The 26,344-nt window shown below is 48.1% G+C and overlaps 1 protein-coding gene across 1 annotated transcript in view; it reads right to left on the bottom strand.

The window, feature by feature from the left end:
* Nucleotides 1–24,699, bottom strand: part of LOC125759984 (protein O-mannosyl-transferase TMTC4-like) — a 63,018-nt gene extending 38,319 nt beyond the window's left edge. The window contains exon 1 of the mRNA XM_049419525.1: nucleotides 24,179–24,699. Coding sequence (XP_049275482.1) covers nucleotides 24,179–24,699 — 521 coding nt within the window. The remainder of the gene's footprint in view (nucleotides 1–24,178) is intronic.
* Nucleotides 24,700–26,344: the final 1,645 nt, after the last annotated feature.

Below are 26,344 nucleotides of genomic sequence, written 5' to 3'. Positions count from 1 at the left end.
CTCGACCACTCCGTCAGAGTCCCTACCGGGTTTCGACGCGGGAACGGGAGGCCGTTAAGAAACAAGTCGACGAAATGCTACGCGGCATCATCCAGCCGTCCAACAGCCCATGGGCGTCTCCCGTGGTGTTAGTGAAGAAGGATGGGACCCTACGTTTCTGCGTCGATTATCGTCGCCTGAACAAAGCCACGAAGAAGGACGTGTACCCTCTCACACGGATAGAAGACGCCCTCGATCGACTCCACAACGCGAAGTACTTTTCGTCGATGGACCTCAGGACCGGCTACTGGCAAATCGAAGTCGACGAGAGAGAGCAAGAAAACACTGCCTTTATAACACCGGACGGCCTGTTCGAGTTCAAGATCATGCCTTTTGGTCTTTGCTCGGCACCTGCGACTTTCCAACGCGTTATGGATACAGTGCTGGCTGGCTTGAAGTGACAGACGTGTCTTGTGTACTTGGACGACGTCATTGTGTTTGCCTCAAACCTCGACGAACACCTGCGGTGCCTTGACGCTGTACTTCAAGCAATCAAGACCTCCGGGCTCAGCCTGAAGCCAGAAAAGTGCCGTTTCGCGTACGAGGAGCTCCTGTTCTTGGGCCACGTCATTAGCAAATCTGGAGTTCGCCCTGACCCCCAGAAAACAGCTGCCATCGCTGCCTTCCCGCCGACAAGAAGGCCGTACGCCCATTTCTCGGCTTGTGCGCCTATTACAGACGCTTCGTCAAGGAATTTTCACGGATCGCCGAGCCACTAACTCACCTCACGAAGAACGACGTGGAGCTCAAGTGGGCAACGGCGCAAGTCGAGGCATTTCAAGAAATGAAACGCAGCCTGCAGACGCCTCCGAATCTTGCGCATTTCGACGAATACGCCGATACAGAAATCCACACGGACGCAAGCAGCGTTGGACACGGCGCGGCCCTTGTGCAGAAGGCCGATGGACTGGAAAGGGTCATCAGTTATGCTAGCCGGTCCCTATCCAAAGCAGAAGGTAACTATTCCACAACGGAAAAGGAGTGTCTTGCCATCATCTGGGCTACGTCTAAGTTCCGCCCCTACCTGTACGGCAGGCCCTTTAAAGTTGTGAGCGACCACCACGCCTTGTGTTGGCTAGCCAACTTGAAGGACCCTTCAGATCGCGTCGCACGGTGGAGCCTAAGAGTTCAAGAATTGCACATTACCGTCGTTTACAAGTCGGGAAGGAAACACTCCGACGTCGACTGCCAGTCTCGTGCCCCCGTCGACGCACCGCCGCAGGACAACCACGATAATGACTACATCTTGGGAACCATAAGTGCCGACGACTTCGCTAAACGACAGCAAACCGACCCGGAACTCAGGGGCCTTGTGGAATACCTCAAGGGCAGGACCGCCGTTGTTCCGAAAGTACTCAGGCTGGGATTGGCGTCATTTTTCTTGAAGAACGACGTCCTCGTAAAGAAGAACTTCTCTCCGGCCCAGGCCAACAATCTTATTGTTGTACCTTAGGCACTGCGACCAGAAGTTCTGCAGGCCCTGCACGACGACCCGACGGCTGGCCACATCGGCTTTTCCCGCACGCTCGCGAGGATACAGAAAAAATACTACTGGCCACGCCTTCCTGCCGACGTCGCCCACTACGTTAAGACTTGCCGAGATTGCCAGCGACGGAAGACACCGCCGACTAGGCCAGCGGGACTTCTGCAGCCAGTCGAGCCACCTCACCGGCCGTTCCAGGAAATCGGGATGGACCTTCTGGGGCCGTTGCCGACGTCGACTCCGGTAACAAGTGGATCGTAGTAGCAACTGACTACCTCACCCGCTACGCCGAGACAAAGTCCTTGCCCAAAGGCAGTGGCGCCGAGGTAGCCAAGTTCTTTGTAGAGAACATCGTATTGCGTCATGGCTCCCCAGAGGTCCTCATCACAGGCAGAGGTACCGCCTTTACTGCGGACCTAACTCAGGCGATCTTCAAATACAGCGAGACGAGCCGCCGCCGCACCACCGCCTACCACCCGCAGACCAATAGTCTCACCGAGCGTCTAAATAAGACCATCGCCGACATGCTGGCCATGTACGTCGACGTTGAGCACAAGACGCGGGACGCCATCCTTCGGTACGTGACCTTCGCTTACAACACGGCCGTCCAAGAAACGACACAGATGACGCCGTAGAAGTTGGTCTACGGAAGGAGCCCGGCGACGACGCTCGACGCCTTGCTACCCAACGTCACCGACGAAGAAAATCTCGACGCCGCCGCTTACTTACAACGTGCCGGAGAAGCTCGACAGCTCGCCCGCCTGCGCATCAAGACCCGGCAGCACACCGACAGCCCTCGCTACAATCTCCGACGACGCTTCGTGGAGTACCAGCCCGGCGACCGAGTCTGGGTCTGGACGCCAAAACGCCGACGCGGACTGAGCGAGAAGCTTCTTCGACGATACTTCGGACCATACAGGGTACTTCGACTTCTCGGCGCACTCGAGTACGAGGATGTCACCGACGGTTCCCCGAACTCTCAGAGGCGCCGAGCTCGACCCGAGGTCGTTCATGTGGTGCGCCTTAAACCGTACTATGCTCGTTAACGCACCTGAGAACTGTAATGTTTGCTTGCTTTATTATTTTTATTAGTATTGCATGTATTCATGTTCTGTTTTTAAGCATCGGGACGATGCTTTTTCAGAGGGGGGCATTGCCACGTGCGTTTCTTATTATCACTTTTGCTGTATTCGGTTTTCGCCCCCAAAGACTGTCATCAACGCTCAGCGCAAACCGCGCCTCATTGTTCGAGAAGCTTCGCGATTATTGTAGATCATTTTGTTAAGATTGTTATATATATATATATATATATATATATATATATATATATATATATATATATATATATATATACTACATATATATATATATATGTGTACTACATATATGTACATATATATATATATATATATATATATATATATATATATATATATATATATATATATATATATATATATATAGAGTCCCGGTTGTGGGGAATTGTCCTCCAATACATTGGACAACTCGTTGTCGTCTCCTCCAGCCCCAGCACCAACGATTTTCCGCTGAAAACTAATTTTTTTTAGTTCTTTCAACATCTACTTGCGCCCTCTCTCAAGTGTGGCCAAAATCAATGCAGCGGTGCGCCTGGAATACTAGTACTAAATGGCAGCGGCCAGCAGTGGTGTGTTCTACGGCCGCACTTGTCAAACTACGTAATTTGGCTTGCATTTCTGAAGTTTGTTTGCTTGTTTATCATTCCTAAGTACCTTATAATTTTTAAGGTACCTTTTAGGTACGTTATTTTCGCCGTGTTATTTGATCCTTATGTCCAATATATTAGACATCAGGACCAAGTCAAGGCCTGGTGTCTAATATATTGGACATTGCACCACCTACAAACCCCAACTTTGACTAAGCTAGCTTTAACAGTTTTTGTCTACGTGATTTATTGGAGCTATACTGAACTTTCTGAAAAAATTTATGCACCTATCATCAACCCGGGACTCAGCAGGATATAGGTCGGACGTTGTGCCGTCACCAAGTAGGGTGGGCCCCCGGCGCTGTGCTCCTTTAGACAAACTGTTCACTGTGTGGCGTCGTCTGCCGCCAACAGCAGTCACGCGCTCACCCAAGTCACGAAGCAAAAAAAATCGACGCCGTTTTTTTTTTGCGCTCTGCAGTTTCTTGGCAAGTGGTTCAGAAATTTGGTGGAAGGCGAAGCATACGGCGTCAAAGAAGCAATAACCCATTCGGTGTCGCATGCGCAGGCAGGCGGTCGCGCTGCTTGGAATAGAGAGAGAAACGCGCGATGAATGTTAACATACAGCACTTGTCGAAAAATTCTATATAACGTGTGCGAGACTTTCATTTCACTATAATGCATCAGCTATGGTAACATGATCAGTTATGTGAAAGTACAAAGGCTTAAATGACGTATTGCTATCAAGTGGTGATTCTACACTGTGATGATATCGTACAACGCCGAACATGTACGGTACTCGTGCTTGGCTGATGCGAAGGCAGAGAATCAGCAATTACAGTAAACGGTTTTGAGTTTGAGTTTATTCAATAGAATACAAGACAGTACAAAATCGATCTAATAAAAACGGGGGTCCCAAAGTAAAAACTGTCAGGGAGGCCACCTGTGAATACATGTATATAAAAATGTAGAAGAAAGGCTGGCAACTAAGCATAACAGAGCAAGCGAATAAAACAAGAAGAACGTAATGGAAATTATTATTCAGACTTATGATAGTTCAAAATATACATGCAACTAAAAGTACATAAGTAGAAAACAGGAGATAACTAATTCAATGAGGATGACTATAACATAACGCATACATATCACCAACACAGTTTGTCACGTCATGACTTATACATGCCAATATGTATACGGTATTCGAAATGGTCAATATTTAATTCAGCGAGGAACATAAATGTCATGCATTTATAACCCAGAGGTAGAGAATGCAGGAAATAGAGGGGCGCTTACTATGTGCAGTTTGCTACCTTACAACCTAGGAAGAAACCTGAGTGGGTAAACAGGTGAATAGGCATTAAATGTGGCGCTTGCGGAGGGGAATTCTGAATACTTTGCAGGGCTTGCACTATAAACACCAAAAAATCGAGTTTGTAACTGTATAACAGAATGCTGCTAGTATTTCACAATTACTCATGCTTAAAATGCGTAGTACATCGGAGAAGCGAGATGAATTTAGCTCCTTCCTTTACAAACTGGCATGTGGCAGTTTAACATACGATTCCACTTCTCTCCCGTTTCCTATTTGCTGACGCACGCGTTTCCCTAAAGATAATGGGAGCGCGGACCTAAAGCACACATGTGCCTGCTTTATTCATCTTCGTATACCCTCAGATCTATTACGACATAATAGAGGGGAGAGGGTGGTTACAAGAAAAAAATTCACCGACGATTACCACACTACCTAATGCGAATTCTGAGCGCAGATTCGTGCCGGGGCAAGGCCATCTGTGCTTGAAGTTTTGGCTTTTCGCAAGGTATTCACTACGCCTTAAATCATAATTTTTGTGAAGGAGGACAGCACTCACTACGCCATTATTCGTCTTTCTGGGGATAAGCGAGGTACCCGCTACACATTTGTGAGGTATTATGTGCGCTTTGTTTATGCTGCATGTGACTGATGACGATGAAGACTTATGGCTGAGCACTTTGCAGTAGGTTGGAAGCATTAAACCACACACGCCTTGCGCAATTAGCATTGTGTGATGACTGGTTGTTATTTTACTCTTCTGCCACGCTCTATTACATAGGTTAACGCGATTCCTTGCCCGACATGACGCTTGTATAGGGTCTTTTCGCAGATGAGTTTCAAGCATCAGCGTGGTTCAGTGGCAGAACGCTCGACTTCCACGTAGAGGGCCCGGGTTCAAGGCCCATTTGATACTGTGTATTTTTTCTCATTTATTTTTTCATGGCTATCAGTTGCTTTTTCATATCTATGGGTTACGCCACCGACGGCGACGGCGACGGCAATGCCGCTCAACGCAGGAACGGGCGCCTACCAGCTGCGCTCTAAAACGGGTATAGACTATTGAACCGGAGTTAATAAGGCGTAACAAAGTGTGTACAAAAAATTGGCCGCGTATCTGCGTGCTTCGCTGCAAATGTCGTGTAAAGACGATAGAAGAGGCGCTGTGTGAGATATGGACGCCATCTGGCAATACGTCGGGAAACATGAGTGCTGTGTTGCGTGCTGGTAGTCCCGGCGCAGCAGCAGGCGAAGACCGGCGGTGACCAACGCGACCGGCGGGGACGCCAGCCAGCCCGAAAACGCGGTTTGGAGAGACGCGCTGAAGCAGAGAAACGTCCGCACTCAACGAGTACTCTCCACACACTCTTTTATTTACACGTCGCCTGGGTAAAACAGGAACGCCAGAGCGGCGCCCACAACCGGCAGCCTGAAGGCCGCCCACAACGCTGCTTTTTCATTTTTTAAATATTTTTTTTCACCTTCTTGGCCTTCTCAAAACTAAAGTTTTTCAACACCAACCCATGGCATTCGTACAGTGCAATACAGAACCGAAACCGAAACACAACAATGAGCTCGTGCGAAGGGCACGGAGGAAGGCAAATTTCAGCGCAGTCGCATTTTCAGCTTTGTTGAAACAGCGCTCACTAGACGACGACGAAGTAAAAGAAGGCACACGACAGGCAGCGCCTGTCCTGTGCCTTCTTTTACTTCGTCGTCGTCTAGTGAGCGCTGTTTCAACAAAGATGAACGCATACCAACTCGCTCAAGCTTCCATTCTTATGCATTTTCAGCGCAGCTTAAGAAACTAGGGTCCTTAAAATTACGTATATATGCATTTTCTATTAAAGGAACGCGCCACCTAATACTTACCTAGTGATGTTGCACCTCAGATATGCATGATATTTACTTTTTGATCGACAACGTTCACAAGTATGTACAGCCATACCAGTTCAAGACGGCTGGCCATTGGGCAAGTGGTTCAACTTTGGCCGAGTGGCTGAATCGAGGGACGTGCCGACAAACAGAAAGACAGACAGACAGAAAGACAGACCAAAATTTCTGCCTTTAAGTTCCCCAAGAAAGACTATCGTCTTTAAAAATTCAGCAGATCCCACGCCTTGTGGGAATCGGCTTCATGCGAAGCAGTCAGCGAGTAGTTCTATGCTGCATTTCTTGGCTTTGAGCCAAGCGTTAGGAAGTGCATCGACGTGTTTTCGACGTGTTTTTTGTAAGTGTAGTAGTGTGCACATCGTGGGGTTACTAATCACGTCACCAACACTGCCGTTTAAAAGGTAACTTATGGTCACGTTAGAGCACAGACGTCAGTATCATCGAAACCAAATGCACTTTTCGGTGCGATGATGTGAATAGCATACGTAACTTTCGTTAGAGTATTCCTCATGGGTTAGAGTATTCCTCAGGCTTGAATTTATAGCTTGCTGAATCACAGGAATACAAATGTAATGTTTATTAGACTGCTATAAAAGCGGAGCCAGTACTGGAAACACAGATGTAAGCCTGACATGAAGTCTGTGTCGTAGCAGTATATATGTAGTGTCACTGATTTGGCATAAAATTAGATAGCCAGCACCATAACTACGATTGACGTTGTACCAACATTACTATTGCATAGGGTGATTTTCCAAAACAGTTGCTATACCTGGCGTGACCCTGGGGCAGAATACCTGACAACCACGCGGAATGCTAGGGTTCCATCTCTGCTGGGAACCTAACTTTTACCCTTTGGATCCGTGGGGCAACGCTGCCGATGTCCGTTTTTCTTAATGCTCTCACATTTAGATTGCCAATGTCTGCTCTCCACGTTCCTGGGTAGATATAAACTGTCAATCAACTGTGGCGCGTACCCGTACATTGCGGCCCATGGTGATCGGTTATGTGCCAGACATGTCTAGAGAAAATCGTTTGACGACGTACACGACAGGATTGTCGCATTATTGATGTCATGACCAGACAGTAATATTAGTCAAATTCTCTTACCCACCCATGCCAATTTTGGTCTACGCTAATTGAAGCAGGTTATCACGAGAGCACCCAGACGTAGGCGGCTAGATAAGATAGATAGATAGATAGATAGATAGATAGATAGATAGATAGATAGATAGATAGATAGATAGATAGATAGATAGATAGATAGATAGATAGATAGATAGATAGATAGATAGATAGATAGATAGATAGATAGATAGAAACGCTCAAAGTGCTTCGGGTTTGCTAAGAAATTCTTTGAATTTAAACCAAATGGTACCTAGATATGCAATGTTGACATTGCGTTCGTGGATACAGCTTGGAGAATGTGAAGAAAAAAATGTCTTTACATTTATACAGTGTTAGCTATGACGTTTTTGAATAGTTGGTGATCAGCAATGGTTACTGTTGGGGTGGGAATGTGTCCCTATGCAGTACCCTTGTGATATCAGCATAATGACGTCGATATAATGGACGGATATAAATAACTGGTCCTCCCAGTTATTTGTAGTGATGAGTAAGTCCTCGTAATAATGGGAGACGTGGACGATGTCGCTGAGGAGTCTCCGAATGAGCTTTGCGAACACAGCCGGAGCCATCTTTATGCCGAACGGCATGTGCTTGAGCTGGTAAAGCCCGCTCGACATTGAGAACGTCTTCTTTCCCTTGGATTGCTCGTCTAGGGGCACTTGCCAATACCCCTTTGAGAGGTCCACCTTCGAAAATATCATCCGGTCTCCCACTTGAGCGATCAGGCAGTCCGCTCGCGGAGTCGGTTCCGCGTCAACGATCAGCGGCTCGTTGAGCCGCCGGAAGTCCACGCAAAACGGGTTCGAGCAGTCGGGCTTCTTGACCATCACGGTCGGGGCGTTGTACGGACAGTAAGAGCTCCCAATCGCGCCCATCTGAAGCACCGTAGAGACCTCTGTTCCCACTTCCTGTCTTACCGCGAGGGAAGCGCATACTGTCGCAAATGAACTAGCGCTTTCATTCTCGTGGCTAACTTACAAACAGCCCAGTGTGTGACACCTGGTCGCTCTGAAAATACATATTTGTGTCGGGCAAATAATGCTTCTCACTACGTCGCCTGCACCGCATTCAGCTTGTCGGAATGGGCGACGTCGCGGTAGTCTCCCCGCTCCTCCCAAGGCCACAATGGCCCACCTTGCCACCGGCTGTTGTCGCCACCATCAATCAGCGTCCATGGTTGCGGTTTCTTTGTGTTGTATGGGTTCCCTGGCACATTCGCATGAAATGTCATCGCACTCGTAGTCGACCTCGCCTTTTCTTTCTGTGATTCTGTACGGTATCTTCCATTCCATACTAGCTTGTTGTGCTCGGAAGGCAGCAGTAGGAGCCCTTGGTCACCAGGGCGCAAAACCTTGACCTTCGCTCCGCGATTATAGTCTCCTACTTGGTCAAGGGCCTCATGGGCCATCTGACACGTCGTTTTGAGCCTCTTCTGAGATACTTGAAATACTCTCTATCTCCAACGACACTCTCTCTGAGGTCGACAACATACTGGTAGGCCATCTCCACGTCCTCCTCCCATCGTGACCCTCTCTATAGCTCCCCGAGCATGTGGAGCGGGCCCCACAAATTCCGCCCTTGCAGCAACTCGAACGTGGAGAACCTGGTGCTGGCCTGTGGGACCTCTTTGTAGGCGTATAGCAGGGGCTCGATGAAGCGGTCCCAATCCTTGGGCTGTTCCGTACACATGCGCCGCAGCATCTTCTACAACGTCCCATTAAACTTCTCTACCAGACGACGGAGTCGTCGTCTGAAGCCGCAACGAAAGTAGGCGTCCCACCTTCGACATGAGTTCCGAGGTGAAGTTTGATCCCCGGTCGCTCAACATCTCTTATGGTACACCTACCGGGAGAAGATATTCAGAAGGGCCTTGGCCACTCACTCAGTTTCCAAACTGTGCAGGGCAATCGCTTCCGGAAAGCGGGTGGCATAGTCGACCAGTGTCAAGATGTAGTACCTGTTACCCTTTCGGGTTGTTGGTTTCAAAGGGCGAAGGATATCAATAGCGACCTTGAGAAATGGCGTGTCACCAAGTGGCATCTTTTCAAGGGGTACCTCCCTCGCTCATTTGTGGCTGGTCGTCTTCTGGCAAATGTCGCAGGAGGCGACAATGTTTTCAACATCTCTATGCATACCCGGCCAGTATGAAGTCCGCACTCTTTCTCTTCCCGACGTGGCCTGCCATGATCCCGCAGTAAGCAAGGTGGAAGTTCTGGTGACGATGCTGTCTCGAAACAGTCAGTTGCACTGCATTTCACCCCGACTAGGTCACGTATTCCCTATACAGGAGCCCATCCCTCAGCCGGATAGCTAGCGATCCGTCCTGGCATTTCCCGCTCCTTCCCTCTATCTGCATCCGAAAAAGCTGTTGCAAGGTGTCATCTCCCTGCTGGTCTTCCTTCAGCTTATCGGGGGTGATTTAGACCAGGGTGGACGGCATTCGCAAACTCTGCACTGCCTGGAAGGTCTGCCATTGGGTCTGGCGGCGTGTTGTCACTACCGGCTGGGTTTGTACCCCTGGTGGCTCCACCTGGTTGTGCGGCCTCGGTGTCGCGTTGGTGTCTTCTCACGCGTAAGCCTCACTCCAAGCACCGTCCAGCTCGGCCGGGGCGCGGGCGCCCTCGATAATCCCCAGTATGAGGTTGAAGAAAGGGTTTTCCTTGCATGCAGCCAAGGCCTCCACTCTGTAGTAGAGCGTATCAATATGGATTCGGGCCTCCGGTAACGTCCTCATCGAACGGTCTACGAGGTAGACCACCCAGCACCGGCCTGTCCTCGTCAACCGAGATGCCTCGGTTGACGAGGACGATGTTAGAGCAGGTGTCCCTCACGACCTTCACGTTCTTCCCTTTGACGCGGTCCTTGACGACAGGTAGACCACCCGTGACGTGCGCAATGTGCAAAGTTCACGACGGGCACGCGCTGCCCATCCTCCAATTCGAGGTATCCGTCTTCGAGGCCGAGACGTTCCTCGCGTTGAGCGGCTGGTTGCTTATGTTTCTGTGACCATTCGTGCATTGATATGCCAGGTGTCCCGTTAGTGCGCATAGATAACAGCGGAGCGCCCTTCCGCTGCTGTGTTGTCGCCTGCCTCGACCCCTTTCGGGATTGTCCGCGGCTTGGTTTCCTTGTTTCCCTTCCAGTCTGCCAAAATTGATCATCTCTCGGGCGCTCACACATTCGTCGGCCCTCTGGAGGAGATCCCCAACGTCCGTGCTATATTTGTTTCCTTGAGGAACAACGGCAACGCCGGTTTGCAAATTTCCAGGACTGTTCCGCCAAGATATGATTCTTGACTCCTTCGTATGACCGACGTGCCTCTGAGAGCTGCACCCATCTCTCCCAGTAGTTTTCTAGCCGCGCGAAAAACTGGGCTGGCGACTCCTCGTCCTGGGGTGCCTACGTCATCAATTTGTCTCGGAAGCCTTCCTCCGTATGGCGAAAACAAAGTAGGAGGGCCCGTTTAACCTATTCTACACCAACGCCTCCAATGCTGGATAAGGACCAAGCGTTGTTGGGTCTTGATAAATCAATGTTGAAGTCACCGGTAGTGATGAGAGGCCTGGTACTCTCAGCATATTTATTGTAGGAAGTATTGACGCGGTTTTTGCGTAATACACGTGGTGCACGCTGCGGGCCACGTGGACGAGTGGGTGGAAGTTCAGCGTCTTCCAGAGGTGTTCAGTCTTCATTTTCCTCACTTTTCTTGCGTGCGCCGCGGTGGTGTAGCGGTTAAGGCGCTCGGCTGCTGACCCGAAGGTCTCGGGTTCGATCCCGGCCGCGGAGGTCGCAATTCGATGGAGGCAGAATGCTGAATGCCCGTGTTGTGTGCGACCTCGGTGCACCTTCAAGAACACCCGATGGTCAAAATTTGCGGAGCCCATCGCTACGGCGTCTCTCATATCAAATCGTCGTTTTCGGACATAAAGCCCCAACAATTAATATTATTATCACTTTCCTTGCGTGTCAATGTGCGTGTTCGCCGTTACTGTGTTGGTTGAGACTCTGTATCACCGGTGGCACATACCCGCATAATATTAACTCTGGTTTACGGGTATGTGCCACACGTGAGCGAGAGAAAGGGTTTCATGGCGTACGCGACAGGTATTTTGCGTTATTCATGTCACGACCAGTGAATCGTGTTCGTCATACACTGATCCCCTGCTATGCCAATTTTGCTATATTGCAAGTTATGGAGACGACCAGGAGAGTGCCCAGACGTAAGCGGCTATATAGAAAGATAGATTGATAGATACGTAGATAGAAACGGCCAAAGTGCCTGAGGTTCGCTAAGGAATGCTTCGCATTTAAAAAAAACGCCAGGCCTGCGCGGAAAGCGCAGCACAGTCACAGCGAAAGCTGGAAGAGTGTCAGTTCTAGAGCCCGTTATAAGCTCTCTTGTGGCTACTAATAAAAGTACAATAGCAACGTACCCATTACGGTACAAATCACAATTTTTGTGAAGTTGGGAAGCACCCACAACGACATTATACGTCATTCTGCTGAGAAGCGAGGTCATTCTGCTGATGCGACGGCTGATGACGAGGAAGAATTATGACTGAGCCCTTTGTAACGGATTGGCAGCTTTAAACGACCCACTAGTTCCGTAATTCGCATTGCGTGACGCCCGGTCGTTATTTAACTCTCTCACCACGCTTTATAACATATGTTAACGTGAGAAAGAAAGACAGAGGGAAATAAGTTTATTGGGACCTTGAGGAAATGGACCATGGGAGGCTTATGGGCTTCCTTGGTAACCAATAGAAGTGCCCTTGCGAGGAACCCACTGCGCTATAAATCATAATTTTTGTGAAGTGAGGAAGCAGCCACTATTCAATTTTTCGTTGTTGTGCGGAGAACCGTGTAACCCCCTAAACACTTCTAAGGCATTATGCGCACTTTGTTGTGCTGTGGCTGATGACGATGAAGAATTATGGCAGAGTCCTTTTAATGGGTTGGAAGCATTCAACAAGCTACTCGTTGCGCAATTCGCATTGTGTGACGCCTGGTTACAGAATTTGCGTTGTGTCACGCCCGATTGTTATTTACTCTTCTAGCACGTTATATTACATATGTTAATGTGGTTACTTCCCGAGATGAAGCCTGTATACGGTCTTTTTGCTTAGCAGTTTCAAGCACCGGCATGGCTCTGAGGTAGAGCACTCGGCACCCACTCAGAGGGCCGAGGTTCGAACCTCGTTCCATCCTGGAAACTTTTCTGGTTTTCCTATATCGTTTTTCGCGCGATAGTGGTTGCGGACACCGGCGGCGGCGGCGGCGGCGAACAGCTAGGGCGCCAAAAACGGCCCTTGTTGTGATCTCATAACAGCTTCCGCTGTGAAAAAAGAAGCATTAGTTTGGCGCACTATAGGGCTGCGGTTATGTGGATAAGTGAAAACATGCTTGCATGTTACACCTGTGAAACCACATACGCCTGGCTTGTTGCGCAGTCTCTTCGAAGTCTGTGTACATTCCTGCAAAAACAAGTACACAAAATAAACTTTTGAGGAGACTTGCGCTTCGCCGTCAAGATTAGAACGCGATAGCGTTCTACTCTTGACGGCGCTTTTGCTTTAATACGCAGCTGCAGTCGTTGCCGCAATAGTTGCCGCCCCCGCGGGGGGGGGGGGGGGCGCACAACAGAGACGGAATAAGGAAGAAGAAAACGACTACACAAGCGCACACTCGATACTGGAAGTTTACTGAAATAACAACAAATATATCCTTTATACATTGGGTACTTGGTAAGGTTTGCTCGCCTATGAAACATAATACAGAATGATTCTCCACGCAAGAGAAATTCCTGTGAACGCACATGCGCTTCTGTTGTTCCCGCCCCCCCCCCCCCTCCCTTCTCGTTTTCGCTTTGACGCATATGCCTGCACAGCAAGCAACGGAAGACTTGACGCTCTTTTCGGAACGCCTACTTTCAAATCAGATATCCGTCACAGGCGCCGATCCCAAAAAGACATCCCCTCGACTTCTTGTCAACAGGACGCCCGTGCCAGTGAGTTCCCTCAACGCGTCGACAAGAGACCTAAAAAAAAAGAAAAAACCAATACAGAATCCCAGCACTTTTTGAACATATTCGCCTCGCACTGCCATTACGTTTTTTTTTCATGATTTAGCAGCTTGCGCGGCGCACGGGCTTAACAGAAAATCGATGAATGTAAAAAATCAGAGCACGGCGATCAGCAAATACTTTTCAAACTTTTCTGTTGATTTTTTTTTTTTTTTGACGCGTGCTTCTTGTTCTCCTTTGCTTTATTTTTCCCGTCTGCTTACAGGTTCTCTGATCTCTCGCAGATTCGATGCTGTCATAGTATTGATGGCGGCAGTTCCCAAAGGGAAACATCGGTGCCCTCGAAGCTATCGCCAAAATTTGTTGATTTATTTGTTTATTTATCTATATTTAACGAAACAACGTCTTGGGCGTTTGACTGATGGTGATCGCTGACGAGTTCGAAACGTCCTTAATGCTCTAGATTGCGGGGCGTTCGGCATTACTCCCCTTATCGTACACAAACCGTGAGTGTACGGGCGTTCCGAAATCAACGGTACAGGAAGACGCGCTTTTTTTTAGGGGCGAAGCTCCTTAAGGCGGCACCCGTTCGTCCCTCGTAGTCGTCGTGGTCGTAGTAGTGAGTAACAAGTCTTACGCTTTGACCTCCAAGGTGGTGCCGGTGGGAGATTTCTCCTGTGCGTTGTTGAACAATAAAAAATTCGCAGCGTGCGCGTTAACTAAAAGCCGAATTCTTCTGTCTCTCATTCCCGATTAGCAGCCATTGGCATGTTCCAGTAGGAAACGTTAGTAGAAGTAGAAGTGTAAGTGTTGGCTAAAAGCCGACTTCTTCTGTCTCTCATTGCCATTAGCAGCCATTGTTTACCTCCAAGGTAGTGCCTGGTGAGATTTCTCCTGTGCGTGATTAAACAATAAAAATTTTGTTCAAAACGCCGTTGATTGATGAAATAAACCAACGAAAGACGCCAGATGTTTTGTAAAAGCAGAACGAAAGAACGCCAGATGTTTTTCTTAAAGTGTAGTAGTAGCAGTTGCATGTAGCCACCTCGCCCGATCGTCAACGGGCGAGATGGACCGGCAACGGCGCGAGGACCCTGCCGTACGAGAGTTAAATCACACTAAAAGACATACTTTGCGGGCGATACACTCTAGTGAGCTTTCAACTTTTCGTCTTAGTGTACATGATAAAGAAATTATTTCTACGAAAAACGCAAGGCACACCTTGAGCAATATGTTTGGTTTGGGACGCTAAATGGAACCATGAGGCGATGCGAAGCCGGAGCACTTGCACGATCGCGTTCCGTTGGCTTTCGTTGGGCATGCTACCGACCTCGCGTCGTGGAACGCGCGTCCTGTCTTCCCTCTAGCCTTGCCTTTAATTCGCACAGGGCGAGCGGGGAATGCGGTCGCTCTTGGCGCTCTTTCGCTCGGGAGCGGACTTCTTCCTTGCATTTCACCGATCACAAGTGATAATGAAGGGACCACGTAAACCAACAGTACAATGAAAGTTTGATGTTTAATATATACACGATGTTTCACACTCTTTATATTATGTACTGGGCGCATTTCACGGAAGAGTTTCACGGTTTACAGATGATTCCCTCCGTAGCTTCGCCCCACTCATCATCATTCACCCCGTGGATATGCTGTGATTTTTTTTTTATCGCGATGAGACCGTAAGCGCCCTTACTCCGTCAAGTGAGAGTGACGGGCGTTCCCGGAGGCGTTATTTCCTTCTCCATGCTCTAAGATAAGACTAAAGCTATTCACTTGCGGCGAAGATCGTCACCGCCAATCCCCGAACACTCAAGCGCCCTCGGCGAGGCGATCACGAAGACGTTTCGCACTTCACTGCTGCGAAATGTAGCAAAGAGCACTAAGACGCGGTAATTTTACGAACCGGCGAAAACGCCATGGCCGACAGACTTCGTCCAGCAGGCGTTGCCGAACATCCGCTATGATATTCGCCACAGTAGTATTGCGACGTTCATGGGTAAAATACAGCACAAACCAGACGATTAACACAAGGAAGACACGGGACAGAGTGCTGTTGATCAAGAAAACATTAAAGCCCTTACCACAAACACGTGCGCCACTGCGTAAACTTTTGCAGAACATAAAATTCATCCCCTACGTGATGACAAAAATTCAAGTTCTTTTTTTGTTAATAAGATCGAAGGAGCGCTTACGCACAACGAACCTGCCTTGTCAATTTCCCGAGCCTCAATTATTTTAATGTTATTGAAGTATTGCGACGCCATTAGTACCGTATCATAAAAGAGGCCTTCAATGAATTACACGCCCCAGACTTAGGAAGGAGATCTGTATTCTGAGACACAATTATTTCAAGCCGTTTGGTACAGAGGGTTCTCTGATAAGCGTGCACGAAGTTTCGCCGCAGAACTCCACTGAGTAACCTAAGTTTATTGCGGGATGTAATGCTGCGGCGCTGTACGTCTGCGCGCCTTGTCGTGGCAAAAAAAAATATATATACGAACCACACCAATTGCTTCTGACAAAGAAACAGCTACACTAATGAGGGAAAAAATATAAGCACGCGCTTGACACGTGCTATTCACATAACGAAACCAGTGCTTTACGCATACCAGGTTTGTCTACGTGCAGCGCATCGCCCTACTAATAATATGCCGGACATCATGCATACTCATATCCAAAACATGCGCTCAACCTAGAACCGTCTACAAGGTCAGCGTTAACCCTCGCCGCGCAAGTGCTCCTTGTCAGCAGTGAGGCGCCGTGCCACTTTTTCATTAACTGATGCTAGAGCGTACTCGAACAGGGGAGTGCTCGGAACGGCCGCAGCACCACTGTACAGAAAGTGAAGCCCAAACAGGGTCAACCCGCTTGTGGCGCGGCGATTGGTAGTCTGCAATGTCTCCGTCAAAGCGGTGCGGGTAGAAAACCTGCTTCCCACTCAAGAGGCCCGAGTTCGAATCGCAGCTGCAGAAGGCTGGTTTTTCTTCTCAATGTCACCTTTTATAACTGCGTTGGTTTTCCTTGGTCTCTTAAAACTTGATTCTGCTAAAACGTATTGCTGCAAAAAGTAACGTAAAATGTGAAATTTCGTTTCGAGTCTCGTAGTCGCAAAAATCTTGGAGGCCATACTTTATGTTTTTGTTGAATCCCGGGTGGTGGCGCTGCCGATAATTACGCTCACTGTCGAATTTATTCTAACGTAAAAGGTTTAAACTGCGCCAAGAAGACGGGACGGAAAAAGGAACACATACACACACACAGACACACAAGCGCAGCACTGATTTTATTTTGAGGAAAGCAGGTGAATATATACTTCCTCAGAAATAACGAGAACAAGGTACAAACGCGATGATACAGGTGAAATCTGCAACAAAGAAGCGTGCGCATCACGTACAGGGCAGTGATTTGCTGTGTCCGTCTAAGAAATTAATTTCTTCCCTTGAGAGCGATAGCGAGGGAGAGCTTACGCAGCTCTCTGCCCGTTTTGTGATAAAATACGCTTCAACGACTTCTCTTTCTCTCCGGGAATGAGCCTTCGATAAGAATTTCGTCTTATTCAGATGAGGCAAACAGCTCTTGCTATCACACATTTTACAAAGTAATGCGAGATTGCTGCCCGTGCCAGTGCGCAAAGATCTGTTGTGTTCCTCGTTGAAACGTCGGCCGGTTTGGCCTATGTATAAGCGCCCGCAAGAAAGGGGTATCTCATAAATAGTGTTAGAAACACAACTGGTGAACTTGACCTGATGGTTTTTCTTCCATGCCGTCCCGTGTTCTTCGCGCAGTTTCAACCTTTTACGTTACCATGAACCGACTAGCCCAACAACATGTATTGCTTCAGTAAATTTCTTCTATTTCACTTCACATTTCACGTTACATTTCGTAGCAATACGCAGCAACTGACTCTAGTTTTAAGAAACAAAGGAAAACCAATACCGCTGTAACAAGTGGCACTAAATATAAAAGCCCGCCATCTAGAGCTGCGATTCGAATTCGGGTCTTTTGAGTGTGAAGCGGGCATTCTACCAGTGCACCACTTTGGTGAAGCTGCCCACAACTCTTAAACGACGACATATTGCAGACTACCTATCGCAGCGCCGCAAGCGGCTTGACACTGTTTGGGCTTCACTTTTAGAAACTCCTTCCGATCACTCCTCTGTTCTAGTACACTCTGCTGATACTAAAGATGTTTAGCTCTTTGTGTGGGATAACTTAGAACACATACTGTGCCGTCCCATTTGTGTTACTGTGCCTTATGTCCAACTTGCGCCAACGCCAACGCAAGCACGAGTGGGAACCACCAACATTTTCTGAAGAGCACCAGCACGGGTTCTTGTTCACCGTATATCAATTTTACTTTTAGCAGAAAACGAATAGCATTGCCGGCCCTGACGCAATTTTGCTTTACGCCATAGGAACATGCACAATTAGAATTTGCCTGAAGTGGCAGACGTAAACGCTAGAAGCTTTTTTCCTGTATAGGAGGGACGGGTTTTGGTTTCGCATAGCCATACACCGCTTCGCTGTCAACCACAGCACGATAGCGTACATTCCGTCCTCACCAGAAAACTAACTGTTCACGGAACAACTCTGCACATTTGAGAATTTCCCTACAGAGGGTTTTGTTCCAATTAACCCGTGCATAAAGCCTTACACACGAGCTTAAAAGCCACATAAACGTTGCCTGTCACATATGTGTTTGCCAGTGTTCCGGGCAGTTTCCAATCTCGGAAGCCCATTCGCACGTTCTTCCTTGTTGGATTGACTCGTAGCAGATCGATAAGCGTCCGCATGAACTTGCATGGGAAGGGCATCGAGCATTGTACCCCTCCTCCCTCCGCCCGAGAGACTGAAGCAGTCTGCGGAGCACACCACGACACACGTTCCAACCGGACGGTTGCAGGGCTGCCAGCTCGTACCAGACGCAGCTGAGCGACACGTATCAGGGCGTTTCTAGAATTTTTTTTTGTCTTCCTCGTTTTTTTTTCCCCACGACTTGGGCAACCACGCCCGTCGAAACAGACTCTACTTCTCGCGAGGTCGTTGGCGTTTGCAGAGACAAAGAGCGTCGGACTCACGGCAATGGGACCGTAACCGATGATCGATGAGCGTGGAGCTCCGCACGCTATATTTAAAACTGTGCAGCGTGCTGTAAGCCTGCAGCACAATGCCTATGCAGTATGCACGTGGTATTTGTAAATATTTGGAGAGTGTTTTTAGTGGCTAGATCACGGAGTGACACTCTTGTTTGTGACGCTCTTCCTAGTACTCGAGAGGAAGTGCTTGCAAGCGTTTCCTGTCGAGCACTTACTTTCGCTTTTCCGAATATTAAAAAAAAGTATTGTAAAGCATGAGAATGGTACGAAATCAATGGTTCTTGGCCTGGCGAGCTTTGGCCATCAAATGGCCCTTGCGCCATAAAACACCATACATAATCATCATGAAATCAATTTTTCTGGTTCAAGTAAAGCGTTGCAAATCAGTTTGCGGAATCCCGCAAGGTGGCGGAAGGGTTAAGAAAAGGAAAATAGGCAACCACCCGTTTGTAGCACGAAGCCACAAGGAAATCCAAGCGGATTTCTCAGAAATAAAGCTTTATTTCTGAGAAATCCGTATGGATTTCCTTGTGGCTTCTTGCTACAAACGGGTGGTTTATCTATTTTCCCTTTCTTAAGTTAAGTGTTGTATTGTATATATGATATCGTAGCAAGCGTTTACTTCAGGTAAGCGTCCATTAACTATCAGGATAATTAATGGAAATTATTTTAATGTGTTCACTGAAACAGCAGATAGTTTTCTTGTGAGCAGATTAGAGCAGATTGGATCACTGCGGCACCTGGGCAAGCAGATCTCAGGCACGGACGTCTTTCTACGTGGCCTCTGAGATCCGCTTCAGCAGCGCGACGAAACACAATGTTAACCCAATGTATACACGAATGCACACGAACGCCGACGTGCAAGTGCCACTACACACTACAAAGCAGTGTGCGTTAATAACGTGTGTATACCTGTCTGGGTGTTAATTGCGATTTTTAATTACATCGTGCTGCAAAATCCGAAGCGTAGCGGTTTCATTCGGATGATGGGAAAATACAAAGAGAGAGAGAGAGAGAGACAGGCAGAAAAACGTTCATTGAGGAATGGCTAGTGAGTGAAGAGAAAAAAAATTTAATGCGCCGCCCTTCATGAATTCGGTGCTCTTCAAATGGAAATTGATTAAGAAAGCCTAAGACGATCGAACTAGATATGCACCCTCTCATAAAAGAGCACTTAAAAACAAAATCGTTGATACTTTTTTGCGTAAATCAATGTTGTTTGCTTCCTCCTTTTTTTTTTTTACGGAGCATTTTGGCTGCGTAGTAGCAGACGTTAGCCAGCTAACGTTTCGTGTATTTTATGGCCCAGTAAAATCAGACTTAAGCGGCAACTCATATTCAAATACGCGAGACTGGTTGATAATACGCCTCACCTCGTCACATTCGCCTAAATGTCACTGGACTAGCCGTGCATGAGGCTATGTCGACAAGTGATTGGACCTGAACGCCTCTATCATTTACGGCGAGCCTGCCTCGGCTACTGTGACACGACCGACTATGATCTCAGGGTAGATCATAACAGATGCAAGAAAACGCTGTTTCAAATCATACACAACACAGGCTTTATAAACCATATAAATACACACATAGACAACACACATAGACATCAAGTATTGGGGAATAAGGGCAAGAGTGGGCTGCATTAGAAGAAAGGATCCGGAATAAACGTGCCATTAGATAGAAAACGTTCCTTGGAGAAAGTAATTCTACTGCGCGCTTCTGGCGATATGAAAGTTTAAGAACGTACGTTGTTGTTCTTTCTTTTTGTTCGTTTTGTATTTGATAAAATTCAGCTTCCCCCAAACAGCACGTCACAAGGAAACGCAGCAAAATGCCGCCCCTGCGGTGACTGTTTTCAATGAAGCATATACAAGGTAACAAAAAACCTTTCGCAAGTATTCGAGCCTATAGCGGAAGATCTTATAAAAGTGTCGAAAACTGAACTGTTAAGCTAAGGAGAAAGAACAAAACATTCACACCAATTGAAACCAAACGAGGTGAAGTAAAGCCCCAGGCACTCATGAAATTGTAATTGGCTTTTTTGTTCGTTTTTTCATAATATCAAGCAATGTTCGTTTGTTCTTCATTTGCGAAGTGGCAGCGTCCCTTCCTGCTGGAAGAGAACGACTCCAGAATCTCCTGTAATCCTTGGCAGATTTTTTATGGATCGAGAAATATAGATTTTTTTTTTCGCCCGCTGAGCTATCGTTGCTGCTGTAGCTCTTCGAGGCTTGCGCAGCGAGAGAACTTTACCAAAAGACCGGGAAACACTTTCGAGTAGCTTATCTTTACATGCAGCGGACGATAAGCCACCATTGGCGCAGTTCATGGTGGTGGTCCCTCTTCCTGGATTTGCGCAAGCCTTCCAGCTGCACTAGACTACACAGCTGCTTTTTCTTCTTTTTTAGATAAAACTTTGTTCAGTTGAGTGCGGCGTCTTTGTTTTTTGGGAGAACTAACTTGATGAAACCAAATGACCTTTATTAGCCGTTATATTTTGCGAACATTCTGCATTCTCACTTAAGTGTGTTTAGTTACGTGGCTTTTGTGTACTGCTTAAGATTTGTACTCGCTGTTGCACCGGAAATATCGAAATGAGAACAACCGATGTACAGAGGGAGAGATGTGTGCTAAAACCCTCTCACGTTATTCCTTGGCGATAATAAATGCAAGCAGTAGATTCCTTTTGGTCGTTGGAAAGGGCTCTTAGCGCCTGTTGTAAAAGCCAATCTCTTCTTGGTGAAGCCTTTCATGTCCGGGATCCACGGTAACGCTTGTAGGCATCATAAACAGGTATGCGCCAGAGATATTGTGTAAATCCCACTACTCACCACTGGTCCACTAAAAATGAAAGCAACAGTCAGCCCAACCAACGGGTATGTGGCACACAAATCTGTGCGGCCTATCAGGAAACTATCATCGTCATATGCGCGCATGTGCCACAGAAATTCGGTAAAGGAGCTGATGCGAGAAAATTCAGACGTGCGTTTTATACTTTCTCGGGCTTTTCCCGCCGCGTTTACCCGCAAGACAGAACCGTTCCGCTACGCCGCCCAGCTGGTGAGACTGGCCGTCTGGCGCGGGTCATTACGCGACCAAAGGGCGTTTCAGCGCTCCTCTTCCTCGGCGTCTTTTCTTTTAGCATCTGCTTTCGGTCTCTTCTCAATGACGCAAACTTGCACACAGAGCAAAGGCGAAAAGTAAAAGGCCCCATCGAACGCCAACCAACAGTGGCGGATGACAGTGGCGTAGCCAGGGGGGGGGGGCACACCAAGCCCGTGCCCCCCCCCCCCCCCGACATTTTTTGCCACGGCATAAAGAGCTCAAAATGACACTCGATCACATTTGCCTGCCCGACCCCTACTTCAGGACAAGGAGGTCTCCCCCCCTAAAAATTTCTGGCTACGCCACTGGCCGATGACGACGAAGAATTACGGCTGAGCCCTTTGTAATGGGTTGGAAACTTTAAACGATTCACTAGTTACAGAAATCGCATTGTTTGACACGCGGTCGTTATTTCACTATCCTACAACGCTTTATTACATTCATTAAGCTAAGACATCTGCACTTTGTGGATGCTGTGGCGGATCACGATGAAGAATTCCAGCTGAGCCTTTTGTAATAGGTTGGAAGCATTCAACAACCCACTCATTACGCAATTCGCATTGTGTGACGCCTGGTTGTGATTTTATCTACTCTTAAACCACGCTATATTACATACGTTAACGTCGTTCCTTCCTGAGATGAAGCCTGTGTAGGGTCTTTTTGCGAAGGACATTCGAGCACCGGCATGGCCCTGCAGTGGAATGCTGGATTTCCACGGAAAAGGCGCACATTCGAAGCCCGTTCCATCCTGGATATGTTTTGCTCATTTCGTTTCTTTTTTTTATTTCGTGCGATAGTGGTTGCGGAAACCGGCTGCGGCGGCGGCGGACAACTACTGCGCCAAAAACGCCCGTTGTGTTGATCCCATAACAGCTCTCGCTGTAAAAAACTCCCAGGGTCCCTTATGCATTCAGTTAAGACGACTCGAAGGCGAAAGCCACATTATTTTTTCTCTCAGCCGATGTACTTATGCTGCCCCGCCAACTTGCGAAAGCTTTCTGCGCCGAAGGTAGTTTTGCACTGCCTCCAAGATCGTAGGCGCCTCACCTTGTTTTGCATTGCCTCCGTGATCGCACCACCTTTGGCTGAGCTGTCATGACGTCATCATGTGAAATTACGTCATTGTGACGTCACGATGACCTAAAAAATCATGGCGATCTGTGCCGTCATCGTGAAGTCATATGGTGACGTCATCTCGTGATGATGATTTTTTTGCATCACTCGTCCCTGACGTCGCAGGACGCGAGACGCCGTCGCCGACGGTCAAATTTCGCGTTTGATGAGGCATCTAAGGCTTTCGCGATAACATTTAGCTGAAGATCGTGGTATGGTTGTTAAACTTTCCGGCTAAACGTCGGCTGCTTGATTGGATTTCTTTTTTCTTTTTCTTTTTTCGAGCATAATACGCAAGTTATCTCACTAGCGCGGGTTGTGTTGTGCTCGTTATTGCTGTAGGCTCTTAGCAGAAAGAAAAGTAAACCAGTCATGAAGTAATATGACTACCAACGCGCTCCTACAGACTATATTTTGACTAATTCGAAAATTTTATTTGGCGGTTATGACATGCAGCAGTTTTTGTAGCAGCTCCAAAGCATAAGTTACGATGCATGCAGTACTTGTTTTAGTTTTATCGGATGCCGTGTATCGTAACCATCAAAAAACAACGAGAAAATTGTTATCGGGAAGTTCCCTTAGTTAATTTTTTTTCTTTTTCGTTCATGAAACTAGTTGTGTAAGCACGGAAGACTATCGATCTACGTCCTAGATTCCTTAATTTCATTACTCACGTCTTTCTGATGCGTTGGGAGTTAACTAGCTTATGGATCCTTATTCTTTTCTGTTATCTCAACGATTGCTTTCAGGACTACTTTGCATATACGCACTACCACCTGCAGAAAATGTCGGTATAAATTTTTCTCGCAGTTTAGCTGTGGTTCACTGCTGTGAACGAACTGTCTCTTTCTAGCCGCATTCTCTGTCGTCAAGCTTGCCTACTCGAATTTCTTAGGCGGTTAAAATAACAATGTCTGGGGTTTTACGTGTCAAAACCACGATACAATTACGAGGCGCACCGTAGTGCTTTCCGGTAATTTCGACCCTCTGTTGTTCTCTAACGTGCACTGATGTCGCACATTAAGTACACGTGCCTTTAGCATTTCGCCTACATGGAAATGCGACCGCCGTGGACGGGATCGAACCGCTACCTTTGGGTCAGCAGCCGAGCACCGTAACCACTGTCCACCGCGACGGACTATTTGCTGGGTTGGTTTGGAATGATTTTGGGGAGCGTGTGAGAATTCTCCTTGGGGGTGTTGGAGGGGAGTAGAAATGCCTGTGCACACTTTTTAGAAACAGCGCGCCAAGCTAAAACTACGAAGAAAACAAAAACTTCCTTTCAGCTATTTGTTAGCGCGGGTATTCTTACCTGAAACTGAGCACTGTGAGGGGCCGGTACGACTTATGGCTTCGGGGATCCGCCATCGGACGTCCCCAAAAATCGTTTATCCAAAGCGACGACGACGAAGACGACGCGTGCCGTCTACTCTCGCCTGTGACGTCGGAGTTACCCACCACGGCCACCATATCGTCGTGCACGAAATCGCCATCCAGCGAGTTCACGTAACACAGCACAGCCAGTACACCGGCACAAAAGGCGGGCACCCACGCAGTCAAACACCACCTCCGTCTCACACCGCAGTCGACGCACGTCGGTACTTTGGCGGCGTAGACTCCAGCGTCGTACCGCTTTTGTGCGCGTTGCTGCTGCGGTTGTTGGCGTCGTTGGCTGTGAGATGACGATCGCCGCTGCCGCAGCTCTTGGTCCTCGACTGGCACTGTACTTGAACTGGCTACTCGTAGTTTCGTAGGATGTTCAATGTAAGAGCGCGTCCTCGCGACCATAGAAGCGCACGCGGCGCTTAGCGATCCCGCCAACACGCGCACCATGTTAGCAGAGCACTTTGCTTTACCACGACGTGCTTTGTGCACTGTGTCCTAATGGCTGCAGGCTTTCCGGATGTCGTTCGGATGATTCGAAAGCCCCGTAGTGGTGGACACACCTGCAGGTGACTCCAGGTGGGTGTGAAGCAGAGACGAGTGCGCACCTCCGCTCAGCCAGCCTCCAACAGCCATCGTAGAAATCCACGCAATGAACGAAGTTCGGTACACTCAAAACAAGTACGCTGACATTGCAGTACCGGTCCATGCGATACTCTTGAACCGGGCTAACGCAGTCGGGGAAGTACACACACACGCACAAGAAAAACCGAAACTGTAGTGGGACGACTCGGCACTTTCCAGAGCACGTGTAGTGTAGGACGGCTTACTCCCGGCCGCCGGAGTGCATTGAAGAGTATGTCCACTCACGACCGCCGTCTTGTTCAACGCTCTCGGTGATACAGCGCGGTAATGCTCGGTGAATCCGTTCCGGAAACGCGATTGTCGGGCAGTAAAGCAAACGAGTAGTGGGAGACGTCGCCGATGGTCTGTTTACGCTTGCGGATGCGAGCGCCGGCCTCATGCTCAGTAAACCGACTGCGCGAACTGCGGCTTGAGTAGTAGTTTATAAGAAACGAAGGGAAAAAAGAAACGTACAGTTATTTGAATAGTACTAGTACATCCTTGGGAGTACTGAGTCCCTCTGGTCGTCTAGACATCACATTATGCGCCCAGAAAGTGCCGCGATCACTTAGTGACGCTCGCACCAGGGTGCGAGTTCATGAGAAGCTACATATTCATGATTCGTGATCCATCTTAACTCCGAACTCCGATATGTTACCAGCCTTCCGGACTGTGATACCCCGAAATTTTAATAAGACGAGTTCGGCTCAGCGTTCGCTTAAAGATTCATAGAGAGCAGGGAGTACACAGCGTGACAGAGCGAAAATTAGATTCACGCGCGCACGTCACCATGCGCGAAGAGCACGTGCGCCGCCCAAGCGACCCGACCAGCACTGGCGCAAGGACGCAGAGGAAGTGGCTCGCCCTGCGAAACGAGGGAGACCCCATGGTGCTGCTCCGCGCATGCCCAGTGGAGTGACTGGCGCTGGCGAATCGCTCGCGTTTGAATGGCCCCGCGGGCGAGCGATGCCATCTCCCGGCTGGCGCAGAAGTCGGGGGTTGGAGGTGCCGTAAAAACTCGCCTTTAGGATGCACAAATTTGAGGCGCTGGTACGTAGATCTCGTACGAAGTAAGGGGTGTGCGAATAGTCTAAACTTCAAATATTCAATAGTTCGATTCAATTCGATTCAGAATGTCCTTTTACTGTTCGAAATACTCGATCACCACAAAACTTGGTCAGAAGTACTAAAATCAGCACAAAGAATTACATACCTGTGGTAAATGTCGCCAAATTTCCCTCTGTTGCGCTTTTGCAAATATTGCAGGATTCGATTGGAATGGCAAGAGGGTGATACTGTGTGTGAGGTCGAGCACGTGCTTCCAATAGAGCGCCTAAATTACACTAAATGAAAAAAGGAAAGAAGTGTTAATTTCAAGGGCTCGTTTTCTTTGTTATACACGATATTAATGAGAACTAACAGACAATAATGCCAAGGAAAGTATAGGGGATGTTTTTAGTAGTAAATGTAA

Source organism: Rhipicephalus sanguineus, chromosome 9, assembly GCF_013339695.2.
Source record: "Rhipicephalus sanguineus isolate Rsan-2018 chromosome 9, BIME_Rsan_1.4, whole genome shotgun sequence".
NCBI classification, from domain to species: domain Eukaryota; kingdom Metazoa; phylum Arthropoda; class Arachnida; order Ixodida; family Ixodidae; genus Rhipicephalus; species Rhipicephalus sanguineus.
The sequence above is the reverse complement of the archived record's forward strand: the minus strand, read 5'-3'. Positions and strand labels throughout refer to the sequence as shown.